This window comes from Procambarus clarkii, chromosome 34 (genome assembly GCF_040958095.1).
Source record: "Procambarus clarkii isolate CNS0578487 chromosome 34, FALCON_Pclarkii_2.0, whole genome shotgun sequence".
NCBI classification, from domain to species: domain Eukaryota; kingdom Metazoa; phylum Arthropoda; class Malacostraca; order Decapoda; family Cambaridae; genus Procambarus; species Procambarus clarkii.
The window spans coordinates 35,982,977-36,006,188 of NC_091183.1; the positions used below are offsets into that span (position 1 = coordinate 35,982,977).

Consider the following 23,212-nt stretch of genomic DNA (forward strand, 5'->3'; position numbering starts at 1 on the left):
TGCTCATGGGGTTCTCTTACGTCCATCTGGGAAGAGTTTCAAAGCAGGATTATAATTTAAGAATAAGGCTTTGTAAAGTAAATATCTCGTGAGAATGTGTAGAGTGCGTGTTTAGGGATGTGAAGAGAGAGGCTGTTTGTCTGAACACATATATAATGTGTTAGACTTCTCATAGCTGATTTGTGCTGTGTGATGATAGGCTTGTGAGTGTTTGGTTGAAGCCCGTCCACAGATACCCTAAGTGAGACAGGGATAGATTAGTCAGTAGTATAGTGTGAGCAGAGTGGGAATATAGACTCAAGGGGGGGGGGGGGGCAGATTCACGAAGCAATTTCGCAAGCACTTACGAACCTGTACATCTTTTCTCAATCTTTGGCGGCTGTGTTTACATTTATTAAACAACTGATGAGCTGCGAAGCACCAGGAGGCTGTTTATAATAATAACAACAGTTGATTAGGAAGTTTTCATTCATGTAAACTGTTTAATAAATGTAACCAAAGCCGTCAAAGATTGTAGAAAGATGGACACGTTCGTAAGTATTTGCGTAACTGGTTCGTGAATCTGGCACCAGATTCTTGAGAGTATACCAACAGTTTTAAATACTGTATCTTTTCGGCTATTATGTGAGTGCTGAAATTGTTTTAAGTATATACGCCACACCAGCTGACTTACCTCTCTTATTTCACGCTCCCTGCTTCCTCCTCCCCCCAGTACTCTCACCTACCTCAACCCTCTCCTTCCTCTTCTTGTACCTCTCTCTGTTCCCCTCTCATCCTCCCACGCTTCTCTTATCACTCCTTCCTTCTCACCCAGGTGTCGGGGGGGACGGAGTGTGGCGCGTTGTCCCATCTCTCCCACCACGCACGCACGCACACAGAGGCTGACTCAATACACAGTTTCAAGTGTAGATATGATAGAGCCCAATAGGCTCAGGCACATGTTGATTGACGGTTGAGAGGCAGGACCAAAGAGCTAAAGCTCAACCCCCGCAAGCACAACTAGGAGAGTACACACACACATGGAATCTGTAAATCAGTTGATTGACGGTTGAGAGGCGGGACCAAAGAGCCAAAGCTCAACCCTCGCAAGCACAATTAGGTGAGTACACACACCGGTGAGTAGTAATAGGTAAGTACACACGGGCCTCGCGGCTGAGTGCATAGCGCTCATAGTCCTAAGAGCCCGGGTTCGATCCCCGGTAGAGGCAGAAATAAATGGGCAGAGCTTCTTTCACCCTGATGCACCTGTTCACCTAGTAGTAAATATGTACCTGGGAGTTAAGACAGCTGCTACGGGCTGCTTCCTGGAGATGTGTGTGTGTATGTGTAATAGAAATATATATTTTATTTTCAGTTTTCAGTCGCATATAGTCCTGGGGACCATTCAGGCTTGTTCGCATATGTATATATATTATATATATATATAGTAGGTGTAATAGAGGAAAATAGATGGGTTAGAAAGGCGGGGTATAAGAGCTAATAGCTCGATTCTAAAGATAGTAGTAGTGGGGGGGGGGGGGGGGGGAGAGAGAGAGAGAGAGAGAGAGAGAGAGAGAGAGAGAGAGAGAGAGAGAGAGAGAGAGAGAGAGAGAGAGAGAGAGAGAGAGAGAGAGAGAGAGAGAGAGAGAGAGAGAGAGAGAGAGAGAGAGAGAGAGAGAGAGAGAGAGAGAGAGAGAGAGAGAGAGAGAGACTCCCTCTATTTAGTACCTCTAGTAGTATTTGGGAACCTGGTTGTATATCTTTCCAGTTAATAACTAATAGCGTAAGGCTTAGGCTCAGTCAGCCTCAGTCAGCCAAGTGAAATCCTGGTCAATGATTGCCTCCCTATATCAGCTCTCTCCCACATGAACCGTTACCCGACAACAACATTACCCTGTCAACTGTCACACCCATTAACACTTACTTCCGCCAACCGTCAAATCACGTCATCTCTTTCTCAATTTTTTTTATCATGATCTCACATAGATATCTACATGAACCCCACAAATGCATTTTAATATCCACAAATGCAAGACCCTGCATGTGGGGCATAACAACCCAAGCCACGACCACCAAATTAATAGCATTACATAACAGCACATCACTGGAGAGGCATACGACAAGGAGCCAGATTCACGAAGCAGTTACACAAGTACTTACGAACGTGTACATCTTTACCCAATCTGTGACGGCTTTAGTTACATTTATTAAACAGTTTACAAGAATGAAAACGTCCCAATCAACTATTGTTATTGTTATAAACAGCCTCCTGGTGCTTCGGAGCTCATTAACTGTTTAATAATTGTAAAAAAAGCCGCCAAAGATTGGGGAAAGATGTATAGGTTCGTAAGTGTTTGCGTAACTGCTTCGTGAATCTAGCCCCAGGTTCCCAAGATAATAACCTTGAAGTCAAAATCCACCACTCAAAAAGTTGCACAACAGGTTGGAGCAGCAGTCAGAAAAGCTACACAAACCCTTGGAATAATCAAGCGTACTATTGATTATAAGGAAAATATGAGGTAATGGTTCAACTTTATAAATCTCTGGTGCGCCCCCATTTATCCAAGCATGGAGACCTCATCTTCAGAAGGACATATAGCTGCTCTGAAGTACAACACCGGGCAATAACAGTCAACTCGCGTATCAGGAACGGTTGAGGGCCACAGACCTAACAACACTGCAAACCAGGCATGACAGAGCGGATCTCATTGAAACTTAAAATATTGACATGTAGTGTAGTGTCGTGTAGTGTAGTGTCGTGTAGTGTAGTGTCGTGTAGTAACGTGTCGTGTAGTAAGGTGTAACGACCTGTATTGTCGCGTAGTAAGGTGTAACGACCTGTATTGTCACGTAGTAAGGTGTAGCGACCTGTATTATCGCGTAATAAGGTGTAGCGACCTGTATTATCGCGTAATAAGGTGTAGCGACCTGTATTATCGCGTAATAAGGTGTAGCGACCTGTATTATCGCGTAATAAGGTGTAGCGACCTGTATTGTCACGTGGTAAGGTGTAGCGACCTGTATTATCGCGTAATAAGGTGTAGCGACCTGTATTATCGCGTAATAAGGTGTAGCGACCTGTATTGTCGCGTAGTAAGGTGTAACGACCTGTATTGTCACGTAGTAAGGTGTAGCGACCTGTATTGTCGCGTAGTAAGGTGTAGCGACCTGTATTATCGCGTAATAAGGTGTAGCGACCTGTATTATCGCGTAATAAGGTGTAGCGACCTGTATTATCGCGTAATAAGGTGTAGCGACCTGTATTATCGCGTAATAAGGTGTAGCGACCTGTATTATCGCGTAATAAGGTGTAGCGACCTGTATTATCGCGTAATAAGGTGTAGCGACCTGTATTGTCACGTGGTAAGGTGTAGCGACCTGTATTGTCGCGTAGTAAGGTGTAGCGACCTGTATTGTCGCGTAGTAAGGTGTAGCGACCTGTATTATCCCGTAATAAGGTGTAGCGACCTACAGCGTGTTGTAAAGGTGTGTAGAGATAGTGACACCTATACTGTGCTCCGACAGACACAGATCCTGGAGCGGATGGTGGGCGACCGCGTGTGCGTCACCCGCCCCGAGGAGGACCGGCGGAGACGCACCATCATCGTCGAGAAGGAGAACAATTCTTTTGGCTTCACCATACAGGTGAGTGGCGCCTCGCTACGTGAAGACTGGCTACAATCATTGTTCCCTCTTTATCATTATGATACAATGTCTGTCTGTTCAAGGTTGGAAGCCAGATGCTTGGGGCTAGCCTTCGCGCAACTATGCATTGTGACTAGTGATTGTATGGGTAGTGTCATTTGGGGCATCAGGGATGGCCCTTATGCCCACTTTAAAATGAGGTCAGCCTCAATGCACCCCCTTCACGAAGTTGGTGGGTATATATTGTCCTGACCTATAGATCTTAATGATTTTGGTGTATTCAAATATTGACATACACAACATACGTTCAGATGAGAGATTAGCATTCTGGGTGCAACCTTTTCATTACAGTGATTGAGAAAGTGTGTGTCATACAGATACAGCTCTCTCTCTCTTCCCCTCCTCCCTCTCTTTTCTCTCTCTCTCTCCCCCTCCTCCCTCTCTTTTCTCTCTCTCTCCCCCCCCTCCTCCCTCTCTCTTCTCTCTCTCTCCCCCTCCTCCCTCTCTTTTCTCTCTCTCTCTCTCTCCCCCTCCTCCCTCTCTTTTCTCTCTCTCTCTCCCCCTCCTCCCTCTCTTTTCTCTCTCTCTCCTATTCCCTCTCTTTTCTCTCTCTCTCCTACTCCCTCTCTTCTCTCTCTTTCTCCACCTCCCTCTCTTTTCTCTCTCCTCCTCCATCTCTTCCCTCTTCCCTCTCTTCTACTCCCTCTCTCCCTCCCCCCCCCCTCTCTCTCTCTCTCTCTCTCTCTCTCTCTCTCTCTCTCTCATGGGATGGGGGTGGGGAGTGGTGTGTTGTTGGTATAGGGAGCAGATGTGGAGGCAGAGAACTACTATATTTACTATATTACATGTCTGAGACATGTAGTGTAGAGTTAGAGAGTAGGTGGCATGGTAGTGTGTCTTCCAGTGTTGTGTGGGCTAGATATTTTATGATGCCTCAAATATATAGATTTGGTTATTATGGCAAATGTATCAGTAGAAATATTGATACAATTCTGGCATAATCAGCACAAAGTTTAAACATGGTGGAAAATCTAAAAATAATAATTCAGAGTTCATTGATAATGGTATTGCAAGGTTTTTCGTGGGAACACGTTTGGCATAGTATCACATGGTACTCCTTTTTTTGTTTCATGCCAAACCCGACTTGCCCATATTGGGCATATACCCAACTGCAATTACTGTGAAAAATTTGGTGAATCTTGCCCTAAGTGTCTGGCCTCCAACCTCAGTCTGACAGACATTTCTATTTACAGAAATAATTATATAAATAAGAGGAGCATTTTGTTATGTAAGAGATTGTGGTTTGGTTTACAATGTGGATGACTGTAAATTGTCATACTGAATAATAGGGTAGAGTAAATATCTAGTCATGTTTATTTATATTCACCTAGTTGTGCTTGCATGGGTTGAGCTCTGCTCTTTTGGCCCACCTCTCAACTGTCAGTCAACTGTTACTAACTACTAACTAGATCTCTATCAAGGCCAGATTTCCTTGACACTACAGTACACATTATTAGGAAGACTAGGTGTGTAACATAGATGTCTTTCATAGCCAGATAGTAACTCTGCCCAGTCCAGGAAAGCTATAGGACCTATTATGCAGTTTGTTAACTTCAAAGTCAAATTCTGCTTCTTATCCGCAGAGCTATGGGATTCATTACAAGAAGGATGGTGAGATAGAAGTTATTACGTATGTGGACTTCGTTGAATATTCTGGACCTGCCTTCAGGGCTGGCATGAGAGAAGGTATGGAGCACCTCAGTCCTCCAAGGTCAACAAAAATATTCTCACATTAGGAACTACAGTGGTACCTCCATTTACGAATTTAATCCGTTCCCAGAGACGGGTTGTAACTCAAAAATTCGTAACTCGAAATAAATTTTCCCATAAGAAATAATGTAAATTGAATTAATCCGTTCCACACTCCCAAAAATATTAACTTCAACACACACAGAGATCACACTAACGTGATGCATCAAATGAACAAATCCACAAGGGCCGTGACGAGGATTCGAACCTGTGTCCGGGAGCATCCCAGACACTGCCTTAATCGACTGAGCTACGACAGGGTAAAAGGGTTGAAACCGAAGTTCAGTAGAACTTCGGTTTCAACCCTTTTACCCTGTCGTAGCTCAGTCGATTAAGGCAGTGTCTGGGAAGCTCCCGGACGCAGGTGCGAATCCTCGTCACGGCCCTTGTGGATTTGTTTATTAACTTCAAATACATTTCATACATAATACATACATATTTTGTACTATAGTATGTACAAGTTATAGCTTACCTTTATTGATGACTCTTGTTGGCGTATGGAAGATGGTGAGGAGGAGAGGTGTTACTTTTTGGAAGGGAAGTCCCCCTTCCATTATAACATCAGGCAGTGATGACTTCTCTGGGGTACTCTCTCTCCTACGTTTTGCAATCATATCACTAGGACCGAGTTGTGGTTCAGTGCTTGCTTGGCTTACTAAATATCAGTCTAAAGACCCTTGTTTTTCCTTAAATTTTAACACTAGTCTGTAGTGAGACATCACATCATCATTCAAAAGGTGAATGAAATGGCCTGCTACAGCTTTATCTAGGCGAGTTTTTTCAATAAAACTTTGCAGTTCTTCCCATACTTCACACATTTTCTTAATGAGGAAGGGACATCCTCTATACTGCCTCTGCTCACATCTATTTTCTTAGGTTGGACCTTACCACTAACTTTCTTGGGACCCATGACTTGATATATAATAATTACTTTTATGTTCAAAACCAAAAAAACGGAAAAACAATGAAATTCGTTACAAAGAATTCAAGCACGATCATCACTAGGAGAGAGACACTGGTAAACTGAAGTGCACCACACGCTCGGTCGACCCATACGTGTATCAACAAAGTTGCAAGTCAAGGCAAAGACTGTAAGTCGAGTCGGATTTTCCGACAAAATTGGGGTTGTAACTCGAAAAATTCATAAGTAGGGGTATTCCTAAGTCGAGATTCCATTGTAAGTCCTTTAAAATTTATGGTTTTCAAACTGCATTTGAATTAATGTTATTTCTTTATTAAATTTTATGTATGATAAATGTATTTTCTTTTAATAACTTTACTGTGTTACATAGTATAATATAACTTTACATAGTATAAATATCCACAGGAGATGTAATTCTGTCTATTAATGGCCATGATATGGAAAAAGCTGATCATAAAGCTTTGGTCAACTTCATCCAGGGGTGTGGTGACAGGATGCGCATGGTAGTGCTCTTTGAAGACTGTGTGCACAAGGTATGTGCTCTACATTGACCAAGTGAATTAAAATAATAATTTTAACATGTTAAATCTGATTGTGCTATGTATTATGAGTTTGCCTAATTTACCTGATGGCCACTACAGTATTGTGTGGGTGTGGCAAGGACGGGAAGCCAGTGGCTTGAGGATAATCCCTCCATTCTTCTTGATGAGTTTTTAAGCATTTTTTTTTGGACTGCAGCACTATTCTTGCATATATGGCTTTTGTTGGTAGTTGGTTACATGGGTTTTTCATCTTTGGTCCCCCTATTATCTATCCTACATTGAGGCTTGATAAGGTTGAAACAGTGTCTAATTCATCATGTAATGTTGGACTGTGTAAAGAAGTGGTCTGGATTTATCACTAAAATGTTCAGTATTTAAAGTCTCAGTAAGATCAGACCTGTCATGTCTTACATGCAAAGTTGTTAGTTCGGTCCTGTGGCCATCAGTCTCCTAGCATGAGAGTCGACGTTGTTCTTGGATAATTCTCGGCATTCTGTGCAGAACGCTTTCAGAGTGATAATGTCTTTTATTGTCTGCTTTGCAGTAGATATGCGGGCCAGATTGTTTATCCAGCAGATTGCAGGCAATGAGTGAGATCTCATACTTAAGTAAGCTCATTGCCACACTTGGGTCAGGGGATCATGTAAGGTCAAATCATGAAGGCTGTCTGAGGAACAGCTCATCCATTAAGTACTCTTTGACTTATAATACAATCCGTCAACACCTGTCAACACACCCAATTTGTTTACTAATTTTGCATATACATTACTGTTGATGTTCTGTTAACACGTCTAGTGTAAAGGTTGGTGTCAACTCTCAGATCCTTCTCCTTTTTTCTTGCAGCTGTCTTCCTTATAGCTTAGTCTCTCCTCTTCCCTCTCCGAAACCTCATTACTTTATATTTTAAGAATCAAACTCCGGTAGCCATTTCTCTGCATTTCTGCAGGCTGTTATTATCCTAATGTAGTATACTGGAGTCCTTTTCAGTATTTATCCTTCTCAACAGCTTTCATCCTATCCAAACATTATCTATTTGGTCCTAACTCATCGTATACTAACAATAATACAGTAATAATAATAATAATGTTTAGTCAGGTAAAAGTACATACATTCAAAATGAGTTACAAACAGAATGTTGGATTTTTAGATATAGCTAGTACATACTATGCCTAAAGCCACTAATACACAGAGCATTTCGGGCAAGATGTGGGAAAACACTAAGACTAAAACTTAAAACTAATTGAGATCAAAAGCATAAATTGAGTTGAAAGAGGGAAAAAAAGAAAAAAGAATGGTAATAACTACATGATGGTTGGAACAGCAGAAATTGAAACAGAACAGCAGAAGTAATTTTAACTAAACAGAAGATTACAATTGTCTTCACGTTCATACATGGCGAATATCAGCAGCTATCCTACAGATTTTTACATAAATCTGGAAGAATAGCGATCCAAGTAAATATACAATGTTGAAAATTATGTTAAGTACTGCACTACCAAATTAACTTACCTCCAATGTGTAATATTATATTGTCATACATAGTACTGTAGTTAAAGGGCAAGCAGTGTTTTGTTACTGGCTAGCATTGTAAGTAAATACAATGTGTACAGATAAATTGTAAAATCCAGTGTCAGATATTTACTTGTATCTTTTGTGCCAATCATAAACATTTTACACTACAGTACTTCTAACAGGCTGAGTATGTGGTGAATAATAAGTAGCCGCCATTGGTGACAGCAATAAGAACCAACACTTCCGACCTGACATCTTCACTCTCATCATAAGCCTCTGTTTTCTGTTTGCCACATACTCTCTAATCCAGTCCAGTATTTTTCAAGTTATCCCAGCCTGTTTTTACAAGGTGTGCATCAGCTTTTTTATGGGGAAAGTCTCAAATGCATTTTGGCAATTTAGCATCCTTTGCCTCCCTAGCTACGTCTTGGTAACCTTGTTGTAGAACTTATCAGGTTCATCAGTCATGTCTGTATGTGAGGAAGTGCATATATGGTTTGTATTGGGGTGTGTATTTATTGTTTGTATAACCCCAGGCACAGATACCATAAGTGAGACACAGATAGATGAGTATAACAGTGTAATGAGTGCAAGGTAAGATATACTGTATAACACAGTAGACCAGCTGTGTTTGCTTACCCTTTCATTCTCCAACAACCTTCACATGAAGTGTTTGGGAAGCAGGTGGCAGTGATGTTCATTAACCATGTTTCCTGTATTCAGAGGTATTTTATGTTTTTAAATCTTTTGCTAGGGGTAGCATGCACTAAGGCTCTACTTTCTCAGTTACTTTTTGAAGTGGCCCAGTATTGTCAGCCTTGAACTTCTTCAGGGGTCTTTTTTCTTCCAGTTGTTCACCACATTCTTCTGGGCAGTGTCCTGTGCTGACATCTCTGCTTGGGAAGTTTTGAATGTCTGCTCATATGCTTGTCACCTAGCACATCCCCACCTTTGTGTAGTCTTAGGCAGACTTTCCTCATGGTGACCCTCTTCTCTGGCAGGGTAAGGTGCTTGGGGGTACGGTTGCTGTTCCTCCTGCTGCTTCTGTTTTCTCCACTCAGCAGCTCAGGTGAGCCTTACCCTTGTTGTATTGTACTTAGAGTGGCTTCTGCTGGCACTGTAGGGAACCTTGAGTTTATATAAAAAGTATTACTCGGAGCAGTATATCCTTTTGCTCCAGTTCCCATTATTCCTTCCCCTATCTTCTCTGGGTTTGGTGGTAGTAGTTCTCTTAGCCAATTATTCTGCTAGAATGTTGGATGGTCATAATTACCCTCATTTGTTCAGAGAGAAGGGTCTCACTAGACCAGGTTCCTGAAGTTCTCATAACTGTTACCTCAATGTCTGAGTAACCGGCCTTTCTGGCAGGTAATAACTGATCGTGAGAGCTCTTAAGAAGTTCTTTGCTGCTTTTGATACAGTATAGAGCACCACATGTGGCTGAAATTGGAATTGTTAGGCCAATACTATACTGTCTGTGTGTGTATGTATATATATATATATATATATATATATATATATAATATATAATATATGCCTAGTTGTATAATTGCACATATTACACATTTTGCCTGTAATTATACACATGTTAATTAGTCATTTGCTGTTGTTCAGTAGTTCAGTAGTTCCCATTATGGCCGCCCTGCACATCCAGACACTGGATGTTGATGTGCCAGACATGGTTCTATTCTTTTTACTAAGGCCCTACAAGGAAAAATGAGGGACTCGGGATATTTTTTCAGGATTGGGGGATGGTTACGGGAGGCCCTGAGGAAGCAAATGTGAGCCCTGTGTATGTACAGGAATCTTAAATCTTATACGGAAATCTAAATCATATACTGAACAGTATACAGTACAGGTACAGTATATGACTTTTGCACTGCAGTCAGTTAAGTCAAAATCATATTATGTATATACAGTATAATAATTATACATGCAGAATATGATTTTGGCTTAACTGACTGCAGTGTGAAAGTCATATACTGTATACTGTACAGTATATATTGCACAGTGGAAAGGTTAAGGTACTTTCTGTACTTGAGAGTACAGCACCCAGTGTACAGTATCCTTCTCTTGACTCCTACTGATTTTCTCACTAATTTATATTTTAAATATACAGTATAGAGATCATGGTAATTACCGAAGTGTAGCTACAGAATAAGAGCTATGCTGGTGGTGTCCCCTGTCTTCTCGGTACTCTCTGCCATAAAACACATTGAAACAACAGTACTTACAGTTTTGACACCACCACCACTTCTCACATAACTTGTTCCAACCATTAACCACTCTGCAAAAAGAGAATGGTTTATGGTTCTAATGTTTTTTTTCGCCAGCTTTACAACAGTTGAATAATTGTTACGTAAAATATATATTTAATAATGTCACAAATTTGTAAAGCATTATGGGCATAACTTAAAATAATTGTTATATTATTGATAGGCTTGAAGACAACACTTAATAGTAAGCAAGAATTAAACTAACATATATGGATTATTAAAGAAATTACCAACTTATATATATTTATACAATATTTAGATGATACTTAATGATGAAAGGTGATACTTAATGATAACTGCTGTATTTGGTACTTAAAAGATACAATAACAGCAAAATACAAAAGGTCTTTCTTAGGATGAATAAAATGAGTGAAATTTGGTACATGATGTTAATTAGATATTTCTTAATTTCTCATTTAAACTGACTGAGAGAAGTACAGTACAACATTTAATCTCATTTGAGAGGTTATGCCTTAATCTGGGACCCATAATTACATAGCATTTTTGCTTTGGTCGAGTCTCACTCTAGAAATATCTAATAGACATACTGTATGTTTCTCATGCAGTGTCCATGGGTTCTCTTACAGCCCAGAAGGAAGCATCTAACATCAGGCTGAGCATTGCAATTCAGAGTTTTATAGATAAAGAATACACTTGAGTGTGTGAAGAGACTTTGTTTTACATATTCAAGGAGTGCAGTAAGGGTGCTGAGAGATGTCTGGGATTGGAGTTTGTTTTTGTTCTGATTGTTGAATTATGTTGAGTTATAATGATAGTAACAAACAAATGTGAAAAAAGTGTTTCTAGTATAAATTAGCAATTAATTTTGTCTTGCTTATAATATGCAGCCCAATTTAGAATTAAAACAAGCCATTGTTATAGTTGTATTTTTTCACTTAATTTGATTGTATAACCAGGTGGAACTACACATGAGGTACATCCAGCTGCAGCGTCTCCTTCAAGAGAAGATGACTGACTTGGAACGCTTGTGTCATCAGGAGAAATCACTGCTGGCTGGTAAGTTGGCAACCTCCCCAGTGCGTCACGCCTTCAACATCGCTCACGCCCGCTTGATGGATTGGCTGAGGGCACAACGCAGGCTTCTCCCGCCCCCCCGGGACCTCACCTGCCTCATCCCAGTTTCTCTCTCCACCTCCACTTCCACCTCTACCCTTCTTACCCAGACTGCTGCTGCCCACCAACACCCCCACTCCACCGCAGTTCACCGGCACCACCAAAGTGTCCCTCACAGTTGCAAGCACTCAACTGGTGTCTCCATGCATGGCCACACACACCATACAACCAGTCTCACCTACAAGGAGGATGACTCCATTTCAGAAGACACTGGAAGGAGATATTGCCGACGAATGAGTGGCATGTCCTTGCCGCAAGTACCAGACAACAAAAGTCAGACTGTTGTTGTCAAGGCTCACAGTGAAATTAGAAATGTAGATAAAATTTCATCACCATCTTGCACAGTAGCTTCTCCCACAGATTCTGTTTACCATAAAGAAAATAGTATATACAGCTACATGAGCTGGAACACAAGTACCTACTCTGATAGCATTAATCCTCATTTTATACATAGTCAGGTTGCTAGTTGTAGGATTCCATGGGGCTCAGATAGACTTTATGCAAATACTTCTAGTGATTATCATAGCTTGCCATGCACAGGAGGACCCATGTATGTGCCACCTTCTAGTGGTTGTGGTGATCCAATGTGTGTTGCAAACCATTCTCCTATGTTTGGCCCTGAAAGGAGACAGCAAGCCTTAGGAAATAAGGAAGTTGGGGGTAATAGGAAAATTATAGAGGATAAAGAAGGTAAGAATTACCATAGTCACCGCCGAGCTCTTAGTGCTGAGGCTTGGAGATATCCTAGGGATAAAGATAGCTGGCATGAGGGAGAAATAAGCAAATACCGAAAAAATCAGGCAGCTTTAGATATTCCTTGTTATCGAACTGATTCAGTGTCACAAGATGGAAATCTCTTGGCTAAATCTAAAAGCAGTGGCCCAAGAAGAGGAAGTTTTAGTAGGAAAGATAGTTTCAAACAGTTAAGTAGACAAAACAGCAGAAGTGGTAGACCTGAACTTGTAAAGAAAAATTCCCCAACAACCGAAGAAGCAAGTAGGAAAATTAAACCCCCTTTTAAAATGAGCAAAGCATATTCAATATCATGTATGCCAAGTGACCAATGTCTTGCATATGATTCTGTAATTAAAGAATTTAAAACATCAGTTACTCATGAAACTAAGAATGAAGAAGAACCAAAATCTCCCTTTGAAAAGATGAGTCTCAGTGGTTTAGAAGTATATGACCACAGTCCAAAACATTCACACGGTCCTAAACATTCATCCATGTTTAATTACTCTACTTCCAGTTTACCACATCGTAGGAATTCTAAAGGTAAAAAAAAAAGAGAGTCAGGCTCATCCCACCGGGTAAAATCAAACTCCCTAGATGAAGATAAGTTAACTAGTATATCTGGATCTGACGATGGGCAAAAAATTGAATATGGATTAGAAGACAACCGGGACTCAAGTTCTGAAGTATCCTCCCATGTAAGACCATCTGAGTTACATTTACATAAATTTTTGTCATTACCTTACTCATCGGGCAGACTTACAACTTCACCCACAGAGAACTCTCCCCTCATTGTACGTGGTGGCTCATTCCATGCACCCCGCAGACCCAGGCAGAACTCAGGGGAAAGGCATTGGAGTCTATCTAGACCGAAAAAAGGGGCTTCAGCAAGTACTTCTCGTGAATCTAGTAGATCAACTCATAGACAGAGATCATGTACTTCTCTTTGTGATGGCTCCTTTGAGAAAATCAGAGAGGCCCCACAAAAGAAAGCTCCTTCAATCATTCGTTCTGAATCACTTCGCCTATCATCTCAGTCTTTGACTAACTCTTTCATCACAAGAGAATGCATAAAAGGGTCTTGTACTCACAGTGTTAAACCACGTCCAACAAACAGGATCCATATTAAATCAAGTAGCCTTGAAAATAGGCAGGATGTGGCAGACGGGTCAAATTCCCTCATAATGAGCCGCATTGGTAGCTTTGTCAAGGATGATACAGTAGCCAAGGAGAATTGTGGTATCAGTAGCAGCCCAGCTGCATGGAGAAGATCAGGAAGGGAAGACAGACAAAACCAATCTGTTAATGAAATGTTCAGCAGGAAGCCTGAATGGAATAGTAATCTTGCAGAAAAAAATAAATGGAAGGGTACAGGTATATCCCGTAGGGAAGGGGGCAATAAGGATAGTGGGAGGGAGGTGGAGGGGAGAAGCAGTACAACAGGAATTAAGAAGAGTGAGGAATCAAGAGTCTTGCAAAATCAACGAAAAGGGTCATTCAAGTCGTTGCCAAAGCAAAAATCATGGCAACCAGACTCTGCACACCATCCTATTAAGTATGAGCAGCAACAGCAGGGTCGAAAGAGCCGTCCAGATTCGTTATATTCATGGACGGGGAGCTGTGATCGTATAAGTTCAACAACAGATCATTCAGGTAGAACAGTGGTGTCGGCACGATCACGTTCTCTTTGTACTGATTCACTCGTAACCCCAGCACGTGATAAGCCAAACTCTGCAGCTGATGTGTATCGTTTTGCGCCTCCTCTACAGGAACCCAGAGTGAGATCAGATTCTTTGGAAGCTCGTTGGTCATCTGATAACTCTCTAGAGGAGCGTCCAAATGATGGGCGTACTCCTACTAATTATGACAGCTTATATTCAGAAGTATCTAGTGAATCATCTGTGTATGGAACACCTCTGCCTCGACAATGTTTAGTACCTCGGGAGGATCATGGTATTTTATCAGACGATGAAGCATCTGTTGATCTTGATGCTGCTCCACGCCCTAGAAGAAGTCAAGCATCACGCAGAAGAAAGTCTCAAGGCTCTCGAACAAATGATGAAACACCATTAGTAGGGGACAGGAATGCCTTTACCCCACCAGCCTCATCATATCCACCTTCCTGGCAGGGCATACCTCCTAGAGCCATAACCTCTCCCCATGGCTCCTCCAATGGTGAATGGTTTCAGGCTGGGGATGTGAGTCGAACAGTTGGAGCTCTGGCTGATTCCTTATCTGCATATCGTACCAATATTGTTTGAGCAGATTTATAGATGTTTTCATTTCAGCATTTGAATTTCAGCTTTATTCTTTAACGATTTTAATGTTTCTATATGTTTTAAATTGTTCCCTAATTCCTAGCACAGTCCAATGCAACAACAGTTTGTTAATACAAACAAAAGTTCCTGTTAGTTTGTATGATTTACTTAACCTATGTCTGGCATGTTAATGTTTCAAGCATGTTTTATCATATGGATTATTATAGATTACCTTATATTGTAGCTCTAGCATGAAGCACAATGATTTAAGCTATTCCATTATTGTCTCTAATTTAAAGTTTTCAAATACTCATAATGCCTATTATCAATACATTTGTACCTTTCACTGTAAATAAAATAGTGCACTCCCTAAGCTTGGACATACTATGATACATGATATTTGCTTTTATTATGTGCTCAGGAATTCTGTCAATCATTTATATTGATATGATGTCTTCTAAGTGGGTCAATAAAACATTTTCTGATAAAGAAGTTTTCCTGAGCATGTTAAAAGTTAGAACTGAGAACGGTTGATGCCATCATACCATTGCTTGTTTCACACCTGCACTTGTGCTATATTCCATTTTCATTGGTAATGGGTTGAACTGCTATTCCTGTGGCAGTGTGATAGCAGGATTGGTCAGTATGGCAGCAGTTTATTTCAGTGCTACCCAGCACCACATCCTTCAACTCAGATTGACGCTTCATTGCCTGGTATGGTGGTTTCTTCCTCAGCATGGCGGGCCCAGGGTTTCCGCATCCCTCAGCACCCGGTGTCCGGCCGCCAGCCCCAGCACCTGTACCATCACCATCACCACCACCAGCACCACCATCACCACCACCGGCAACTGCTTCCTGCCTCCAGCACCACCTCATCCCCCCTGCCCACCTCCTCTAGGGTGCTGCCCCCACCCCTCCAGTACCGCATACCCCCTGCCAGCCCTTGTAGTGCTCAGAACCCTGTAAGGCCTCCACAGGAGCACTGGAGTACCATGTCCTCCAACAATTCTCAGTCTCATGCCCCTTCACCTCTTCACCACCACCGACACCACCACCAACACCAACAGTATCTCCAACTCAACTGTTCCCCTGGGGCTGTACGACGGCCGAAAGTATCGTCGGAGTGCAGTTCTCCAGCCCAAATTGCTCACACTCCAACAGGTTCAGCACAGAGTGTTGCTCAGCAGCAATGGCAGCAGTGCAAACCTCGTTCATGGGATAATTTGCTTTCCACACGAGGATTTGGTGGTTATGGGTTTGGATATGGATTTATTGATACAATTCCACCTCGTGGAGCTGGCAGGGGTGACAAGATGCTTTCATATAGTACTCACCGACTCAGGGAAGATGATAAAGAAAACATGGTGGGGGGTGGGGGAGGAGTGCGACCTGCACCACGCTCCTCAGAAAATCTTGTATCACCTCTTGACGGCTCCTGCTTCTCCTGTGATTGCTTAAATCTTGACCCAGCACCTCTTCACACCTGCCTCTTCTCCAAGCCTAAGAGCACAGAAAGCCTTTTGGCACCACGTTCCCTCCATCCTGCTGCATCTGACTCCAGCTTAGCAGGAGAACCTCAGCACGCTAGGCGGCGGTCACGTGCTGCGTCCCTCGCTGATTGTCTCGGTGCCACCAGACACTCCCCACCTGATCGGGATGAGATGACACATCTGTGACATTGCTTGTGAATTCATTACTTCTACTTCACCAACACAGTTCTAAAATGGAATAGCCTTTGAAAGCAAAAATATAAATATAAATAGTTTGCAAATACAAGACTAAATAAGATACCTTTATAATTATGCATTTTAAACAATTGTAAACAGACTTTCTTTCCTCTATTAAACTTTACAGTAAAAAAAATTCTCATAGGGGAACTATATAAATGGCACTTTTTTGTTAAGGTTTACAGCATTGCACAAACAAGTCCAGGTTATAAATGATATTATTAGCTTTTTAAAACTTCCCTTAGGAATATATTAGTTTTATAACATAAACCACATATATATACTATATGCACAAATATCTTGAATATTCTGCCTTGCACTTGTGTATCTAAAAAATATTGACATTTTACTGAGAGAGCTTTCTTCATGATGAGGGCTTAAGTATATTAATAAATTTTGTTAACCCTCAAACCTGATATACAGTTTACGACACATTTTACAACCACCTTCACACAAAATCGTTAGTTTATTGTCATCTCTGAAATATTCAAACCTGCTATGCCAATCTTATTACTTGACAGTAAACACTGAAATTAACAGTGAAATTTTTTTTTAGGTTTACCATGCTGATAAAAATATTTATTTCACATTTAAAATTAAAACTTGCATTGTAAGAAAAATAGACTGGCAAGATATGCAATTTTCATATTCTCTGTATAATTAAGAAACCACAACTTTTCACTATTAATGACTGTAAATTATATTGTACTATGAATCACATTCTGTAAACATATCTTTATTTCAAATATTTAGCAAAGATTATTAATATCTATACTAAATTTTTTTCTGTACCTTTGTACCATCTGCAAGAGAACTCTACTTGCTCATTCAGACAATGTTTGAGAGAACTCTACCTGTGCACTCTGGCAGTGTTTGAGAGAACTCTACCTGTTCACTCTGGCAGTGTTTGAGAGAACTCTACCTGTGCACTCTGGCAGTGTTTGAGAGAACTCTACCTGTGCACTCTGGCAGTGTTTGAGAGAACTCTACCTGTTCACTCTGGCAGTGTTTGAAAGAACTCTACCTGTGCACTCTGGCAGTGTTTGAGAGAACTCTACCTGTGCACTCTGGCAGTGTTTGAGAGAACTCTACCTGTGCACTCTGGCAGTGTTTGAGAGAACTCTACCTGTGCACTCTGGCAGTGTTTGAGAGAACTCTACCTGTTCACTCTGGCAGTGTTTGAGAGAACTCTACCTGTGCACTCTGGCAGTGTTTGAGAGAACTCTACCTGTTCACTCTGGCAGTGTTTGAGAGAACTCTACCTGTTCACTCTGGCAGTGTTTGAGAGAACTCTACCTGTGCACTCTGGCAGTGTTTGAGAGAACTCTACCTGTTCACTCTGGCAGTGTTTGAGAGAACTCTACCTGTTCACTCTGGCAGTGTTTGAGAGAACTCTACCTGTTCACTCTGGCAGTGTTTGAGAGAACTCTACCTGTTCATTGTGTAAAAGATTGGATTTCTTAAACTGGTTGCATATAACACAATACAATTTATTAATGTATCAGAACTACTTACACAGCATGTGGTGTGCAAATTGTATTACAAACCTTCATACTGTCGTTATTACATTTTACAACTCTGAAGACTAGTTAGCTTTAGTTCACCAAGGTGTTGGTGAATGATAATTATAGTAGCAAGAATGTTTCACTTTAAATATATTACTTGAGTGAAGCAACAGTTCAGGTCTAGGATGATATTCTGAGATTTTGTTGTAGATAAAGGGTAACATTGCTGTAAGTTATATTCGGTGATGTTCTCTATAACCACAGAAATATGTAAAAGCATGTTTCTTGTTGAGATCATTGGTAGTACTGAAGAAAAGGTGTTCACTGACTGAAGTACTGGGAGCAACTTAACCTGTCTCCCTGCCTACAGTGTTGGTAAACTTTGCAAAAAAAATTATTGAAAGCTTGGGAGTCATGTACAAACCGGCAGATACAGTGCAGAGTAATAGAAATATAATTTTGTCTTGTGTATAAGCCATCTCGGTAAAAATATTTTAAGGTAAGGAAAAGTGTTGAAGTCACAAGGTGTCAAGGATCATGTCCTTTTCTCATTTATACAGTGTCAGACAATTGGGGAAACACAGAAAATATCATCTACTGTGTTTTTATACCGAGTAATTATTCTTGTACAGTTTTATGGACATAGTGTCCTAGATTGTTATATATTGAGTCATAGTATATAAATACATTGCCATTAACTTGTGCCAAAGAAGCTTCTCAGTAATCATAAGAGTATTCCAGGTTAATATTGAAAATGGATGGAAGAGTAATAATCACTAATCTAAGCTTGTCTGTCATCCACTGCAGTATTACCTTTCTAAATACACTCCACTCACCATGTATGAGACACGATCTTTGTCTTATTATTTTTAGTTTTCTCAGTACCCAACTGAACAGTAATTTTGATACAGAGAGTTATCAGCAAAACAACTTAACACCTTTGCATTCAGAAAAAGGTGTCAATTTTCTTGTTCAAAGTGTATTGATCAGCAATACGTAAATGTTTATACTAATTACTAATTTTCCAGTTGAGGTTACAGTACCTTGAGATGGTTTTGGGGCTTAGCATCCCCGCAGCCCGGTCCTCGACCAGGCCGCCTCAGTTATATATATTATATATATACAGCATACATCATATACAGATAGATATATAGATATATATATATATATATATATATATATATATATATATATATATATATATATATATATATATACAAATATATATATATATACAAATATATATATATAATATATATATTTGTATATGTCCCCCATTTGCCTTGATGAAAAATTAATATACAAGAATGTACAATAGGTTCATGAGAGTAGGTAACATTGGTGTTCTTACATTCTTATAAAGCCACTAACACACATAACGTTTCAGGCAGATCATTGCAATTGCGTCATTAGAACAGTAAATTAATGTAATGGATAATGCATTAGTTTGTCATTAGTACACTAAAATAATGTAATGAATAATGCACTAGTTAGTCATTAGAACACTTAATTAATGTGATGAATAATGCACTAGTTAGTCATTAGAACACTAAATTAATGTGATGGGTAATGCACTAATTTGTCATTAGAACACTAAATTAACGTGACAAATACTGCACTAGTTTATCATTAGAACGCAAAAGTGTTACGCTCACAATTTGCATTTCATAACATTTTCACTATGATTTTTATCTACATGAAGAAATATAAGAAATGTGGTTATTATTTTGCACAATTTTAAATTCATTAAAATTTCGGAACTATATGATCCATATATTTTGTTGAATACACTGTATACAGTATAATCAGCTGCTGTTGTTTTTGTGATATCTTTCTAAATCTCAGAGTAGTTATAATATATTATATTATAAACACTATTACATTATATATCACATATATTTACATTATATTATTTATCATTATACAGTATAATACATTATATTATATATTACAGAATTACATAAATAATATTATATTACATATATTATCTTATATGCGGAAAATCCACAGAGAAATGGAAAAAAGAGAGATGAACATTTCGGCCGATCAGGGCCTTTGTCAACACTGATCGGCCAAAACGTTCATCTCTCTTTTTCCATTTCTCTGTGGATTTTCCGCATACAAATGATCAGTGTTTTGTGATCGTCAATTGCATATTATCTTATATATGTAATATATTATAATACTGTATATTATAGTATAATATCAAAATTACACCGAGGGTCAGTTATCTATTCTACTTTTTTTATTATTCCCAGTTAGGAATAAAATATAATATCATGAAATCTTGGGAAACTAAAGACGTGTATTAAGGGATGCAGGATGTACAACTAAGTGGTTAGTGGTGTTGTCTTCTTTTACAGTATGTCTGCCTTATTTGTAAATAGATCATACATTTCTCTCTAATAATGCTCAAAATAAATACACTGACATATCATCCATTGATCCACTGAAAATATATACAGAGTTATATACCACTCTTTATTTGTGAATGTAAAATGATCTTTTTACAATACTTCTGTGATCATTTTTGTTTATCTGGTCAGTATAGAAAAATGTAATGAGAAGTGCAATGATTGTAGCGCCATCATGTTTATATGAGTTGTGTATTGGTGATGCTACATGTAACAACCATATATACTGTTGATACTTTGTACCATATATATATTGCTGAGACTATATATATATGTACCATATACTATATTATATATATATATATATGTACCATATACTATATTTATATATATATATATGTCGTACCTAGTAGCCAGAATGCAATACTCGGCCTACTATGCAAGGCCCGATTTGCCTAATAAGCCAAATTTTCCTGAATTTATATATTTTTCTAATTGTTTTCTTATGAAATGATAAAGCCATCCATATCACTACGTATGAGTTATTATTTTTTATTTCGAGTTAAAACTAATGTAGATATATGACTGAACCTAACCAACCCTACCTAACCTAACCTAAACTAAGATAACTAAGTCAATAATTAATGGTCTTAATATAATGTAATCATAGTAATTCAAGTAAGCCCATTGGAAGCAACTTGTTGAAAAAAAAAGAAAATTGCTCGGCCTATTAGGCAAATCGGATCTTGCATAGTAGGCCAAGAAGCGCATTCTGGCTACTAGGTACGACATATGTATATATATTATATATATATATATATATATATATGTATATATATTATATATATATATATATATATATATATATATATATATATATATATATATTATATATATATATATATATATAATGTACTCTATATACTGTATTGATATCATTTATAAATTAGTTAATCTGAATTAAAAAATATATTAGCAGATGCCTCAACTGCATCAACACTGTAATTATTGGAAATACTGCAGAAATGTTCTATAAATTACATTTTTCTAACAAACTTAAAAAGGAGAATCTGACATATTTTAAAATTTAAGAAGAAAGTCAGTTATTATTTTCTAGTAATTTTAAGTCAAACTGAAGTACATTATATACAGTTCCCGTATTGAATGTTTGACAAATATTTACAAGATGACAACAATTTTTTGACAAAATTGGCTCACTTTAACCGGACATAATACAGTACAGTACTGGTGTTACGACATATGAAGCTTCCTCTGTTGCACTTCAGTGAATGATTGGCTGTACTTACCTACATATCTCATGTCTTAAAAATGGAGATAAAGAGCAACATTGAGGGGTTTCATTGTGGCACTTACTCATGAACACATTGTGAGTTGTGTGTGACACAATATACCTGCTAGTGTCACTTGCTGAAGGCAGCACAACAACCTCTAGCAAGAACATTTGTGATGTGATTTGCAGGGTGAAAGTCAGCTGGTTCTGATAATGATTCGTTATAGTAGTTGTAGTATTTAAATACTGCCTCCATTTCATAAATATTTTGATACTAAGGGCAATGTATCCTTTGATAAGAGTATACAGGTGACTTCAGTGTATCATTGTAGTCTTTCAAAACTTATTTTAGATTTAAAGTACAGATTTGCTAATGTAATTAAGATATATTGTGATCATGTAGATGTTGTATAAGATGAGGCTACAGTAATCTTAACCATTGTGTTATTGTGATGAAAACTAGAATTGTGGAACATGACACGTGTATACCTCTGGCCGAGGCTCTAGTCATCCTCTGCACAGTTTGTGTATAATTGTCAAGTTTCTTAAATTAACATGATTTATTTTAGTAGCATTATTCAATATGTAAAGAATTTATCATAGTGTGCAATAACTAAAAATGTTTTACTTAATCTGCCTTTTGTAGTTGATTGAATTTATTAAATACAGTACCTATGTAGATGTTCAGGTGTTTTAGTTTAAAGAATTCCCATATTTTGATTAATATCTGGTTTGTTTTCCTTCCCATGGGCACTGCAGTGTTGTGGGAGAAGGAGGCAAGGAGCTCTGCTAATACAGAGGACTATTAAGTGTACTTTATAAAGCCTCTTTTCAGGTCAAAGTATTAAAAACAGACTAAGAATACCCAGCCAACCATTGTTATGTGTGTGTGAATGTTGATAAGATTATGTAGTAGTGAGGCTTCAGAAACTCAGTCTTAGCTGGAGGTTGGATGTTACCCCATGATTTGTTTTATCAGACAGTAGATAATAACTTTTATTAAATACAAAACCAATCCGTACACACATTTTCTAGGTTTATCTCGGATTATGACCCACAAACCTTCCAATGACCTCCCATTAAAATACTCTCTTTTATTGCCAGACCCATGGTAGTGTCATTACACACATTATCAAGTGTGACAGCTAATGCATAAAGAGCCCTTCAGAATCTATTATGTAACAACAAAATCATATGCACCCCTTATTAATTCTTTTGCAATGTAGCTACTTATTTTCCATTGCCACTGAGTATGAAAAAGAAAAATATCCACTCCTTCCATCTGTATCATTATAAATATTTACATTTTTTGGTGAAATTAAAACCAGGCCTTAAAGTGTTCCCAAGACAGAATACTGTATAATCATACTGTACATGCAACTAACAAGTATAAATGCCAAAGAAATTGTTTTGTTTTCTCCATCTACCACTTATTTCTAATACGAAAAAGGATTGTTCTTACAAAATAGTATATACAATAGCATGAAAACAATTTAAAATGTTTTCTAGATACGGAAGTAAAATAT

The 23,212-nt window shown here is 38.9% G+C and overlaps 1 protein-coding gene across 1 annotated transcript in view; it reads left to right on the top strand.

Annotated features, from left to right (window-relative positions):
• Positions 1-14,812, top strand: part of ssp6 (short spindle 6) — a 34,637-nt gene extending 19,825 nt beyond the window's left edge. The window contains exons 2-5 of the mRNA XM_045748202.2: positions 3,505-3,624; positions 5,268-5,370; positions 6,761-6,888; positions 11,603-14,812. Coding sequence (XP_045604158.2) covers positions 3,505-3,624; positions 5,268-5,370; positions 6,761-6,888; positions 11,603-14,812 — 3,561 coding nt within the window. The remainder of the gene's footprint in view (positions 1-3,504; positions 3,625-5,267; positions 5,371-6,760; positions 6,889-11,602) is intronic.
• Positions 14,813-23,212: the final 8,400 nt, after the last annotated feature.